This window comes from Chrysochloris asiatica, unplaced genomic scaffold (assembly GCF_000296735.1).
Source record: "Chrysochloris asiatica unplaced genomic scaffold, ChrAsi1.0 scaffold00114, whole genome shotgun sequence".
In the NCBI taxonomy this organism is placed as follows: domain Eukaryota; kingdom Metazoa; phylum Chordata; class Mammalia; order Afrosoricida; family Chrysochloridae; genus Chrysochloris; species Chrysochloris asiatica.
The window spans coordinates 955,561-969,738 of NW_006408632.1; the positions used below are offsets into that span (position 1 = coordinate 955,561).

General features: G+C 40.7%; 2 protein-coding genes across 2 annotated transcripts in view; one reads left to right on the forward strand and one right to left on the reverse strand.

Moving 5' to 3' along the window:
* The first annotated feature begins 1,756 nt into the window (after positions 1-1,756).
* On the forward strand, positions 1,757-3,448 carry LOC102816131 (ubiquitin-40S ribosomal protein S27a-like). Its single transcript, XM_006868008.1, has 6 exons — positions 1,757-1,760; positions 1,866-1,930; positions 2,231-2,285; positions 2,544-2,629; positions 2,769-2,900; positions 3,267-3,448. Exons 2-6 carry the CDS (start codon positions 1,883-1,885, stop codon positions 3,414-3,416), a joined length of 471 nt encoding a protein of 156 aa, XP_006868070.1. The 5' UTR covers positions 1,757-1,760; positions 1,866-1,882; the 3' UTR covers positions 3,417-3,448.
* Positions 3,449-5,246: 1,798 nt separating this feature from the next.
* The window catches only part of LOC102816505 (translation initiation factor IF-2, mitochondrial-like), a 33,552-nt gene continuing 24,620 nt past the window's right edge, over positions 5,247-14,178 (reverse strand). The window contains exons 11-13 of the mRNA XM_006868009.1: positions 11,644-11,808; positions 6,831-6,971; positions 5,247-5,419 (exon numbers count right to left, since the gene is read on the reverse strand). Coding sequence (XP_006868071.1) covers positions 5,247-5,419; positions 6,831-6,971; positions 11,644-11,808 — 479 coding nt within the window. The remainder of the gene's footprint in view (positions 5,420-6,830; positions 6,972-11,643; positions 11,809-14,178) is intronic.

Sequence of the window (14,178 nt, forward strand, 5' to 3'; positions counted from 1 at the left end):
CTGAATGGGGCTGTTCGAATCCATCCATAGGTGCTAGAAGGCTTGACGATCTACAGAAAGATCATAGTTATCAAAAACGCTATGGAGTACAAGCTTTCAAGAGGGAACCTGGTGCTAGGGAGCATGGCGGAAGGCATAATCTCCAGTAGGTACTATTAAATCTGCCTGGGCAGAGCTGATGAAAGGAGATACAGATGGGTAACTCGTGATACTGTAGTGAATAATACTTATCAGGACGGATTATGAGGGTTGGAAATGCAAAGGTGGAAGTTTTGTAACAAGGAAGGTAGTGATTAAATCTCCAGGATAGGAGCAGAGGCCTCTGGGACCATCAACCGAGAAGAGCCGAGAGCGGGACCCTACCCAGAGAAACAGAGATGCCTGAGATGGAGACAGAGATGATGACGTGGCGTGATGAAGCGACTGGGGACCTTGGACCCAGAAAGGGAAAGGGACTGTGGGCCGAAAACTGGGGGGAGAAGGGGAAGGGTAGGGGGCAGGTTCCTTTGGGTGGTTGATGATGCATGGAGGGGATTGGAACCATGACAGTGAGATGATATACAATGGAATGAATGTAAAACTAAACTTCTCCCATGTAAACTATCATATAATTTTCAATAAAACACTAAAAAAAAAAAAACAACGCTATGGAGCAGAGTTCTATGTTGAAATACATGAGGTCATTTTGAACTACAAGATGGGGTGAAGAAGGGAGAAGGTGAAAGGGGAGACATTACGAAGGTAAATTAGACAGTAGAATGAAGAAAGGAGAGGGTAAGGGTGTACCTCACTTCCAAATGGCCAGCCCTGCCTGGGAAAACACCCTACAGACTTCAAGAACTTTTCCCCTCAAGACCTTCAGGAAATCCAAATTTGGAAATTTTACAACTAAAGGATCATTTAGCAGGTTTGTTTCCTGTAAGGCTTCGTTTTAAAAATGAGAAAATTCCTGAGATTTTAAACATATTAAATTGTTTGACACAAAAGCACTGAGAATATTCCTTAAGCCAAGATTTGGGGATTGAAGACGCAGCGGGGTTGAAGGTCGAGGAACAAAAACAAACCCGAGTTTTTAAAGATTTCACCTATTTTTTTTAGTTTCCTTGTTTCGACAGAAGCTTGCTACTGGCAGGCCCAGGGTGCGTGCGGTTAATCGGCTGATCCCTCGCCCCTCAGAGTCTCTGTAAGTGAGTAAACGCCACTTTCGCGCCCCACCCCTCTCTTATGCCTCTTAAGCTTCCCTGTTAGTCCTTTCTGGCCCTTTCCCACCGTCCTCCAAAGTATAGCTCTCCTCCCGTTCTCCACTCCTCACCTTGTTCCCTTTCTCCAAACATTGACTACAATTCCTGGAGATAGTAACTAGGGAACCCAGTGTTGTGGAATTGCATCTTGGGACAAGTAGTACTAGTTAGTGGAAAACTACAGTTCCCAGAAGACATTTCCTTTTCTCAATGTGCATTCTTCAACCCCGCCCCACTTTAAAGCCCCTCCTAGCCACGTCAACTCTGTAGGAAAATACATTTTAATAAGTTGTTTAAAACTGTTACTTCGAGAGCAGTCTGAGGGTTAAAGTGAAAAATCAATCCAGTTAGAGGAAGGAGAATTGAGTTTTATGACCTAGTCTGGCACTTGGTTAGACGGCCGGCGTGACGACATTCAGGCATTCGGTGTGGCCGCCTAACAGGAGGGGCTTCCGGCGGGGGCGCCAGGAAACCCCGTGAGCCTGCGCGGCGCTCTTCCTTTCGGATCCGCCATTTGCGGTGAGTGTGTCTCTTTGGTTGCTCTCTGTCCTCCGATCTCCCCTTTCCCCCTATTCTTGTGTTCTCGGTTCGTCTTACCCAACTTGTCCTTTCCCTCATACTCAGGTGGGACCGCCGCCAAGATGCAGATTTTCGTAAAAACCCTAACGGGGAAGACGATCACTCTCGAGGTACGGGCCAGGTGGTGTGAGGAACCCAGGCCCGAGTTAGGTGTGATGGGAATTGAAGGATTGGCGCCTCATTCCGACGTAACACATTTCATGGTTTAGCGTTGTGCAGCCTGGCTTTCGGTGCCTAAAGTCAGAGCCTGTCGCTTGTCGAGTTGGGTCCCTTAATTGCAGTGGGGTCGGGGGCCACTCCCGCCGCGGGGCGGGTGCGTGCGCACGCACGTGCGGCCTGGGCTCGGAAAGGAAGTGTGCTCGCAGCTCATTTACTCGGTCTGCATCGCATTTGCATTTCTAAATTCCTAGGTCGAACCCTCGGATACAATCGAAAATGTAAAGGCCAAGATCCAGGATAAGGAAGGCAAGTACTATTTGTCAGTTATGGAACACAGGCGCCTTGTCGGAGTTAGAGCTGGTGGAGTCCTGGCACAGTGAAGGGCTATGAGAGTAGCACTGTAGACAGATGAGAAAAGGCATGGAGCTAAGCAGCCCAGACAAACAGTTAAAATGGGTGGACATTGAAGAACATGCCTAGTTTGTAATACAACTGGATTAGTGGCTATACTTAAGACTTAGCTTCACTCCACATTATTACTGTGTATTAACTCCCCCCTGTTAGGAATTCCTCCTGATCAGCAGAGACTGATTTTTGCTGGTAAGCAACTGGAAGATGGACGCACCCTGTCTGACTACAACATTCAAAAGGTATGTTGCGCAGAAGAGGGGTTTTATAAAAAGTGATTTCATCCCGTTCGAAGATGATCGGTGCATGGTTATTCTTGATGTGGCATGAATGTTAGTGTAATTTTTTAAAAAAGTTACTCCACTCTCTTCCACTCACCAGGAGTCCACTCTTCATCTTGTGTTGAGACTTCGTGGTGGCGCTAAGAAAAGGAAGAAGAAGTCTTACACTACTCCCAAGAAGAATAAGCATAAGAGGAAGAAGGTTAAGCTGGCTGTCCTAAAATACTACAAGGTGAGCCATTTCAAGCTGTATTAGAAAAGCCTTGGCTTATTTGGAAAGTAACTATAAATTTGTGGTTTTGGTGTCTTCCCATGTCCCGTTCCCTGTGTAAGTAAGTTCTGTTCAACTTAAAAGAGTCTTCATAATAGGTTTCACTGTGTTCCAACCCAGGGTACCAAATATGAATCAAATCAGGTCATAACTTGCAAAGCCAGGGGATTTAAGGTGCAAAGATCCCTGGTCCTCTGAACATTTTTCAGATCTTGGGTTCTTTGGTTTATAAGCACTAAAGTTAGAAGGTTAAGAAGTTGAATTGCTTCAATTAGGACTTTGGAATGTGTTACAAAATTATCTTACAGCAAGTTTGTGTTTTTTTAGGTGGATGAGAACGGCAAAATTAGTCGCCTTCGTCGGGAGTGCCCTTCTGATGAATGTGGTGCTGGCGTTTTTATGGCCAGCCATTTTGATAGACATTACTGTGGCAAGTGTTGTCTGACCTATTGCTTCAATAAACCAGAAGACAAGTAATTGTTTATGAAGTAATAAAAGACGTGAACTAACATTTAGTTGAGTTTTATTCAGATGATTTTTCAGAATGGTTCTAAAAGTTTTAAGTTGATGGTCATTTCATTTCCTTTGATGGGGTCTCCCTGATGTGCTACTGCTGTTCTGTGAATGTTTCTTCTTGAGATGTGTGACTTAGTGGCTCTGGATACCTGCTAAGTGCTAATGATTTGATACCACCAACCTGATGATTCATCCCAGTGCTTAACTCATACATACCATCAGGGCTAAGCTCTCTAAATCACCTGTACTTTTTTTTTTTAACAGGAGGAGAGTTTTAATACACTTACTATATTTAGTATATGTTTAAATAAGCTAGTTTGTATTTGTCAGTTTCAGAACCTTGGTACTACTGTTGACATTTTAGGTCAGAAATCCTTCTTGGGCAAAAAGAATCCTCATTGTGTCTGGAGGGTTTAGTGAGACCTTTCAGCACAAGGGAAAACACAACTGTGCAATCTAATATGAACTTAAATAGCAAAGGAGTTACTAGTGCTGAGAACACTTCAGTTTCAAGCAATATTGTTTTTTATCCTAGAAGTAGCCTTGGTGCAGTAGTTAAGATCTTGGCTGCTCTGCAGTAGAAAGAGATGGCACTCTGTTTATGTAAAGGTATAAGTATCACCAAGTCTGTTAGAATTCGCACACAACAGAATGAAACACTGCCTGGTACTTATGCCATCCTCACAACTTATGATTGATTGGGCCTTTTACATTACTGGCGTGGTGCTGTAGGGTAACTGGTGACCACAAGGTCGGCCACTATTCAGAAACCCTGTCCAGGATCCCTCAGTCAGAATTGACTTGACAGCATTTAACATTGCTGTTCAGTCACTATTAATCAGCCTCTGGTGTTTTTGCTGACCCTTGATTTCTTAATGTTCAGAGTAAGGACCATTCTGATTGTACTTCACAGATTTGCTTGTTCTGGCAGTTAATGGTGTTTAATAAAGAGTTTTTAAATAAGCCTTCCTATAGCCTTGGATACCAGCCCTTCAACTCTATAATCTGACCTATATGGGTACTATGAATTGGAATCAACAGCACTAGAGAGTTTTTGTTTGCCCATGCAGCCCTACTGTTGGAATGGTTAAGTGCTTGGCTATGAAACATTCAAACCCACCCAGGGAATACACAGAAAAGGACAAAATGCTTGCAGAAAGATTGAGTCTGATTATAGGGTTTCTGAGGGGCAGATGGTTGGTTTGAACTGCTGACCTTGCAGTTCTGCACATTATCCTGCAGTGCCATACCAGGACTGGAAAACCCTATGCAGCAATTCACTAATATATGGTCACTGTGATGCAAAGATGGACTTAACAGCACCTATCAAGGTTTTGCATTAGAAGCACAATTTGGGCAAGACTGATAAATCTTACATAACTAAAGCTTACATTGAGTCAGTTCCAACTCAAGTGACCCTTTATAATGGTTTTTAAGTAACAGCTGGTGGGTTTAAACTGCCAACCTTAGTAGTCTAATGATTATACTACATCAGGACCTCAACATACCCTTGGAGGATGTTTATTATATTCCAAGCATTGCATTCAGTGGTAAACCAATAATTTATGATTCTGTTTTTTGCATTACTGTTGTTTCAAGATTTCTAGTTGGAGACAGCCTTAAATCAGGTTTACTTCTGGAGCCCCTCCAGTGTTTTCCAGTGCACATTTCCACTTGGTAGAACAACTTGGATGCTTTTGAGGAGTCCCTTGAATGCTTACCTTCAATAAAGCGAAACTAGTGCCTCTATAATAAAAGTGAAACATTAAATCATTTCCTTTTTTTTTTATTTTAAAATCCTGGATCCCAAGAAGTCTTGGCTTCTTTTTCTGTTTCTTCATAACATATCATCTCATCTCCCACTTTAAATTCTATATTTTCTTCATCTACACTGAGACCACAATCCATGCCGGTTTTGATGATTGAAACGTCATCTTTATGGTGTTTCAGTGAGGTTAATGAGCCTTTTAAAAAAGCAGAAGAAACTTAGGATTCATAAATTCAAATATTAACCACTAAATGCTATGAGACTAGTTTTATTACACTGAAATGCTTACAAATTCTTAAAAGTTACATTCAAGTCAAGTTTTTGAACTATGTATCAAATACTTTCTTATTAAATGCTGTCAAGTCAGTTCCAACTAGGCAACTACACAGGTTTCCAAAGCATGGCTGGTGGGTTTGAACTGCTAGCCTTTCAGTTAGCAGTCCATTGCTTATCATACAGAGCCACACCATGACTCCAATACTGTTGTTAAGTGCCATTGAGTTGGTTCCTACCCATAGCGACGCTGTACAACGTTTCCAAGGCAGTAAATCTTACGGGAGCAGAAAGCCTCATCGTTCTCCCACAGAGCAGCTGGTGGTTTCGAACTGTTGACCTTAAGGTTTGCAGCCCAATTTGTAACCACTACGCTACCAGAACTCCTTTGCCATCAAATCAGTTCCGACCCATAGTGACCCTGTATAGGGTTTCTGAGGAGTGGCTGGTGAATTTGAACCATGGATCTTGCAGTTCAAACTGACCTTTCAGTCCAGTGCATTATCCCACAGTGCCACACTAGGACTCCAATACTAGAAGATGAAGTCATAAAAAATTCTACCTATAAAAGATAGCTTCCCTTATGTTGAAAGATTAAACCAAAGAAAAAGTGACATTGCTGTAAATAAAACTGAACTTGTAGCAAGATACTCCGTTTGCCAAAGGTATCAGATTAAGACTGCAGAAGATGGGACTGTACTCGGAACTACTGAAGAAACGAGAGAATACGTAAGCAGAAGTTTAAGAAAGTAAGCAAGTGTAATATCAAGTGTGGAAGGCAGGAGGGCTGGAAAGGTAGTTTGGAGATAATTTTTAAAAGCTTAGAAAATCAGACTGGGGAATTGGAAGAGTCATCAGCATTAGTAAGGGATCGGATCCATTAAAACCAGTTATGATTATGGGTACGAAAGACAGATTTCAGATGGTGACAAAATCATGTTTTGGTGAACAGAGACGATATATTCAGGAGAGGAGGGTGGCGCAGGTTCCTAGACTAGGTGGATGCCTGAGGAATACTTAGCAGTTGGTCCTCATGTGGCACTGTAGGATAAGCACTGGAAGGTCAGTCTAGTTCCAAGTCACTCCTCAGAAGCTTTATGCAGTTTGTTAATAAGTTAGAACTGAATCGACAACACTTAGTTAAGTCCAGACAGGGAGCATACTAAGAAGAATAGGTTTGGTAAAGGGGAAGGAGGTTAAGTACAAGGTCAGCAAAAGACTGGTAAAGTATCAGTTTCGGGGTTTGTTTTTTTTTAATGTATCATTTAGGCCACGAAGAAGAGGATGGTCAGTAATGTCAAAATGAATAGAAAACAGATTCTGATTTTGCTTACCTTTCCAAATAACCTGTCTGTTACGGATTAATTTAAATTTCTTCTTTTTTTCTAACTGCCCCTTTTGGACTCTGCAGCCAGCCACAGGTACTTTTTTCTTCCCTTCTGTCACCAAGAAGACAGCTAGTATAGAAGCCTCACCTTTAGGAAGAAGAGAACAGAAAACTAAAGATGCTGCAAAAGACATAATTTTTAATATTCTGAAGTGCAAGAATTAAAGGTATACATTAAAATGACACACACATACACACAAATGTAGCTGCTGAGATTGCTGTGTACAACCAAACACCTCATGCTATTTGGTTCCTTGATCAGGAGGTTTAAGATGATGGTTTCATGAGACATCCCAGTTAACTGGCCTAATAATCAGGTCTCGTTTAGTGTCATTGAGTTGGTTCTCACTCTTAGGGCTGCTGAGGCTGTAAATCTCTGTGGGAGCAGAAAGCCTCATCTTTCTTCTGCTGAGCAGCTGGTGGGCTCAAACCACCAACCTTGTGGTTCTGCTTATCTTATGGAGCCACCGTGCTCCCAATATCACGTTTAGTGCTTCTAATGCATTGGCACAGTGCCTGGGACCTTAAAAGCTTGCAAGAGGCCATCCAGAGTACAGCAATTGGTGTCTATTCACGTGGAGTAGCAGAGGAAGGAAAATCAGGAATAAGAGGAGAAAGAATGTGACGCTAATTGCATCCATGAGCAACTGCCTCCTCTACCACGAGACCAGAAAAACTGAATGGTGTCTGGCTACCATTATTGAACATTTTTTTTCCATCAAGCATTCTGTGGAAAAATCTTGATTAAAAGGTGTAAAATGTGGAGTGGTTAAATCTCCAGGATAGGAGCGGAGACCTCTGGGACCATCAACGGAGAAGAGCCGAGAGCGGGACCCTACCCAGAGAAACTGAGATGCCTGAGATGGAAGCAGAGATGATGACACGGAGTGATGAAGCAACTGGGGACTTTGGACCCAGAGAGGGAAAGGGACTGTGGGCCGAAAACTAGGGGGAGGAGGGGGAAGTGTAGGGGCGGGTTTCTGGGATATACCCTTTGAGTGGTTGATGATGCATGGAGGGGATTGGAACCATGGCAATGAGATGATATATGATGGAATGAATGTAAAACTAAAGTTCTCCCATGTAAACTATCATGTAATTCACAATAAAACATTAAGAAAAAAAAGAGAGAGAGATTCCTGGCCAAGAAAATCAAAATCCTCATTGCCCAAAGGATTAGAATGAAAATTGGTACTAAAATCAAGTTCAAGCTCACCAGCTGCTCCTTGGAAACCCTATACAGGATTGCTATGGGTCAGAATCGACTTGACGGCACTTCACAACAACAACTGGTAAGTTGTCTGCTAACCACAAGGTTGGCAGTTCAAACCTATCAGCCTCTGCACAAGAGAAAAATAAGGAGGGCTCGCAGTTCCTGTAAAGATTTAGTGTCAAAAACCTTATGAATTGGTGGAATTCTGAACCCCATCCAGAATCTTCTGAGGTGGGAAATTTCCACTGGAAAGGACAAGCAGACCAGCCTGGATCGGCTAGAGGAACAGAAGATACTTCTTGAAAGAAAGACCGACAGGAAAAATACAAAACAATAATGGCAGTCCGACTGATTGCTATAAGGACATGCAAATTGTTGGCCCAGGAGACATCAAAGCAAGTGGTTGGGTCCCCCCCAGGGCAAACCCCCTTCCAAGACTAAGACTCAGGAGAATACACAAGCAGACATGCGCTCTGACTGGTGACTGCATTGGTCACCAATAAGGGGAAGTGAGGGAAAAACAACAATGAAGCTGTGAGCTAAGTCCAACCACGTTCAATAGACTCCTATGAACCTGGGTGGAGACCTGGTTGGCCAGCAGTACGGCAAGACCTGGGGACTCCTGGGCCAAAAGTCAGTGACATAGCCACAGAGGTCTAGAGTGAAAAATTGAAGCATCCAGCTGATAAGAAGTGAGGGGATATGTACAAGAATACCCACACTTGCAGATAATACCCACTTGACCTGGCTTCAATGGCTGGATGATCAGAACTCAACTAGAAGAAGAAAGAAGAGGAAAAAAAGAGTAATCTGATACAATTTGATGAACTTGACCTACACCTATGGATGTTGTAGCTTAAAAAAGGTAACAGATCTTTATAGTAAGGATCATTCCCACCCCCTTGATTCACAGGGCAGACAAGGATGGGCAATTTGGACATTGGCTACCCAAAATGGGGGGCTACAAAGGCAAGAAATGATTGGCTTACAAGCTTTCAAAAAAAAAAAAAAAACCCTTAAGAATTATCATGACTAATTGCAACTGTCACAACTGTAAAGGCTGAAGTTTTGTAACAAAATGGGGGAGTAGTTAATCTTAGAGTCCAGAAACAGAAGACCCTAGGACCATCAAGGGAGAAGAGCACAAGCAGAATGCGGGAATTTATCCAGAGAAGCAGCAACACCAGAGATGAGGACATGGAAAGAGGGAGCAGCTGAGGACTCTACACTCATGGAATGAGAAGGCAAGGTGGTCAGGAGGCAGGCTTTGGTTGTTTAAATTATTATATATTAAACAACCTTTGGTTGTTTAAATTATTATATATTCCTGAGTGTTTCTGCATACATCTCTCCCTACTCCCATGCCCACTGACAAAAAAACAAACAAACAGAGGGAATGGAAGCAAATACTGTCGAATGATAATGCATAGAGGAGACTGTAATCATTGCAATGAAATGATGCTGTACAGCCAGTGTTCTCCCATGTAAACTATCAGTTCACAATAAAAAAAATCACTATAATACAAGATCAGCACAGCTAGTCACGATTGAAATAAATGAAGAAGTTCCAACCACTAGTGTCATGTCCCAAATTTGTACTATAAGACTCTTGGGCTATGAAAGAATAAATTTCTTATCTTGAAAAAAAAAAAAAAACTTATGAAGCCATTCTACTTTGCCCCAGATATGCATTAGAACCAACTTGATGGCAATGGATTTTGGTTTATGAGTACTAATTCTGTAAACCAGCTTAATTTTTTTTTCACTTAAATCTTTCAATTCCAAAAATGAAATGGCATCACATACTATAATGTTCCAATTTTCTAAGGTCAGTCTTGCTCACTCCTAGAAACCTTCATAAATCATCTCTAAAGTCATGTTTGTCCTGTCAGAAAAGACCTATAATAAATCTCCATGGACCAAAAATGGAGACACCAAATCTCATTATGAGGAAACACCAGACGAATCCAAATTAAGGGACATTGTACAAAGTAAACTGATGCATACTCTGAAAATGTCAAGGTCAAAAGTTAAGGTTAAACGAGACTAACAAGACAACCACTAACATCCATGGTTCCTGCCTAAGCGGAAAACATGTATCTTTAAAGCATGTTGTTGGACACTGAATAAAATTTGGATACATACTGTAGATTAGATAGTAGTAATATATAAACATTAAATATCTTGAGTCTAATCACTGTTTTGTGGTTCTACAAGAGACTATCTTTGTTTCTCAGAACTATAACCAATTAGAGGCAAGTCAGCACAATATTTCAAACTTATTCTCAAATCAGGGAGGTGGGAATATATATATGAGGGCGCTTCAAAAATTTTGTGGAAAAATTCCATTATCTTTTCATTTTTTCTATGAATTTTTAAAAGTCCCCTCATATTTATGTGGAGCTCTGGTGTGGCACTGTAGAATATGCACAGGATCGCAAGGTCATTTGAATCGCAAAGTTGGCAGTTCAAACTCCAGCTCCTCAGAAACCCTTTACAGGGTTGCTAGTAGTAGGAACTGACTCGATGGCACTTAACAATAACAACAACAACATACTTATATGTGTATATTACATACATTATGAAATCGGGCAAATGAGGTAAAATGTAAACAAATGCTGAACTAGGTAAAAGTTACGTATGGGAATTCTTTGTACTTACAATTTTCTGGAAGTAAAAAACTATTAAGACAAGAAGTTTTCAAAACAAATGGGGAATGAAACAGATCATGTAATTGAATCAAATTAGAATAAAGTTTGCCTTTAAGCTGGCCAAAGAATATGCAAGAAATATTTTAAAAAATATTTTCTATTTAAATATAAAGTACATTTTCTTCTCATAGTTGATTTCTCTACCAAATCCCAGTATAAAATCCATGACTCTTTCCATGCCACTCTAAATAAAGAACTTAAGAGCAAATTCTTATGCCTTATTTGCCTTTATATCCTCAGGGCCTAAGCATAGTGTGTTACACAAAACAGGTGTTCAGAATACATTATTAAGTTATACTGAACTCTAATTTATGATAGTTATTTTTTTTGGTCACAAGATATGAAATAGGAAGATCCCAGATAGAAGAATGGTATTTTCAACAGCCTCGTATGCCTCTGAAAGAGGGACAGTGAATAAAGACTGTAAAAGAGTTGATGCATTTGAGTTATGGTGTTGGTGAAGAATATTAAAGGCATCGTGGCCTGCTAGAAGAACAAGCAAATCTGTGAAAGGAGAAGCACAGCCAGAATACTCCTTAGAAGCCAGGATGGCCAGACTTCATCTCTTATACTTCGGACATATCATCAGGTGGGACTAATCATGCTGGTAAGGTAGTGGGACAGCGAAAAAGAGGCCAATCCCCAGTGAGACGGATTGGCACGGTGGCAGCAGCACTGGTCTCAAGCACAGCAAAGATTGTGAGGATAGCGCAGAACCGGGTCGTGTTTCATTCTATTGCACCTAGGGTCGCGACGGGTCGGAACCATTTCAATGGCACCTAACAATAACAACAAAAGACATCAGTGGCTCGAAGGCCCACTCAGTGAACACTTACCTATTGGGTGTTCTTCCACAATGCAGGGCAATCTGCTGCTCAGTTCTTCCTGTAAATCTTCAACAAGATGGTAAATGATTTTGTGCAATTTAATCTTTACTTGTCTTTTTGCAGCTGACTGCTGGATAACATTGGCTGCGTTCACATTAAAGCCATATATAATACCTGGAAAGCAGAAATTGCAACGATGAAATATTGCATTCTACTCATTTGTCTCTCAAGCAGAAGTACCAAATTGAGTTTACTTTCCTTCCTGAGTAAATGAAAAAAATTGGGGGAGATAAGAAGTTCAACAATTTTTTCCCTCATAAGAACTTTTTGTTGTTGTTAAATGCTGTCGAGTCACTTCTGATTCACAGTGACCCTGTATAGGGTTTTCGAGAGCAGCTGGTGGATTTGAGCTGCTGACCTTGCAGTTAGCGCAGGTATCAGTCCAGGGCCTATCCTACAACACCACACCAGGACTCTCAGGAAAACTAGTAAACTTCAAAATTAATGCAAGTGAGAAATCTATAAATTTTATAAATTGTGGCTTGTTTAACAAGGAAACCTTCTTATTTTAAATCCACTCATTTCTGAAATACTATTTTAAGTGTCCTAATTCAAAAGGCAGTATGTTATACAAATATCATGGGGTAGTAGTCTGGAGGATGGGGCGGGGGGAGACATGTACAAAAGTAAATCATTTTTGCCTTAAAAAAATACACTTCTACAAAAATTAACCTAAACATAGTTTAATCAAGAGAAAAACATAACCTTGAAAGTTTTACCATTTAGAATTCATTAAAAAAATTTTAAATCCACCACATGGTCTACACTATAGAGTGTAGCGCTATGCCAGTCAGTGCCTAACAAATGTTTGAATCAGTCAGTACTACTGAAAATATCTTCTCAATAGCAGTTCTTGTTAAGTGCTGTCAAGTCAATTCTGATGTATACTGACTTTTACCAGGTTTCCAAAGAGCGGCTGGTGGATTTGAACCACTGACCTTACAGTCCAGGGTTTATCCTACGGTACCACATGAAGACCTAGTTAAAGTGACAGTCATCAATTCTCCTTTTGGGTACCACAAGTTTGACAAGAATATATAGACCTTGTACTCTCTAGACTTTATTTAAAGGTAAAAGAAGCTTTGGATCCAAGAAAAATGTGATTTGTAAAATTATCATGAAAACATGTTCTTGTTGTTAGATAGCCATTAATGAAAGATGAAGGAAATTTCTAAAATAGGCCGGTTAGTCTTCTTCTTTTTGCTAGGTTCCATTGAGTCACTTCCAACTTGACCCTATGCAGAACAGAACGAAACACTGCCCAGTCCTGCACCAACCTCACAATGGTAATTGTCTGAGCCCATTGTTGTGTCATGGTGTTAAGTCATCTTACTGGGGGTTCTCCTCTTTTTCGCACACCTTCCATTTTACCAAGCATGATGTTCTTCTCCAGGGACTGATCCCTATTGACAACATGTCCAAAGTACAAATGACAAAGTCTTGTTATTGAGCTTCTAAAGACCATTCCAGTTGTACTGCTTCCATCACTGATCAGTTTGTTCTTCTGGCAGTCCATGGTACTTTCAATACTTTTTGCTAGCACCATAATTCAAATGCATCAATTCTTCAATGATCTTCCTTATTCATTGTCCAACTTTGCATGCATGAGTTGACTGAAAATACCACGTCATGGTTCCTCAGTCCTCAAAGTGACATCTTTACCCTTTAATATGTCAAAGAGGTCTTGTTCAGCAGATTTGCTATTGCAGTTTGTCATTTGATTTCTTGACTACTACTTCCATGAGTTTTAATTATGGATTCAAGCAAAATTAAGTTGTCAAAACTTCAGTCTCTTCTCTGTTATCATAATGTTATTTATTGATCTAGTTGTGAGGATGTTAGTTTCCTTTACACTGAGATACAGTCCATACAAAAGGCTATGATCTTCATCAGTAAGTATTTCACATCCAGCAAACAAGGTTGTGTTATCTGCATATTGCAGGTTGCTAATTAGTCTTCCTCCAATCCTGATGCCATGTTCTTCTTCATATAACCCAGCTTCTTGGATTATTTGTTCAGCATACACACTGAACAAGTATGGTAAAAGGATATAACCTTGATGCACACACACCTTTCTCAATTTTAAACCATTCAGTAGTCCCTTGTTCTATTTGAATGACTGCTTTTTAGTTGATGTACAGGTTCCTTATGAGCACAATTAAATGTTCTGGCATACCCATTCTCTGCAACATTATCCATAGTTTGTTATGATCCACACAGTCGAATGCCTTTGCTTAGTCAATAAAGCACAAGTAAACATCTTCCTGGTATTCTGTGCTTTCAGCCAAGATCCATCTGACATCAGCAAAGATATCCCCTACTTCCACCTCTTCTTCTGAATACAGATTAAAATTTCTGGCAGTTCCCTGTCGATGTACTGCTGCAACCATTTTTAAATTATCTTCATCAAGATTTTACTTGCATATGGTATTAATGATATTAATGATATAGTTTGATGATTTTTACATTCTGTTGAGTGACCCT

Coding starts and splice junctions, on each gene's coding strand:
- LOC102816131 (XM_006868008.1), top strand. CDS start 1,883: ATGCAGATTTTCGTAAAAACCCTAACGGGGAAGACGATCACTCTCGAG. Junction 1,931..2,230: donor GGAAGACGATCACTCTCGAG/GTACGGGCCAGG, acceptor CTAAATTCCTAG/GTCGAACCCTCGGATACAAT. Junction 2,630..2,768: donor CTGACTACAACATTCAAAAG/GTATGTTGCGCA, acceptor TCCACTCACCAG/GAGTCCACTCTTCATCTTGT.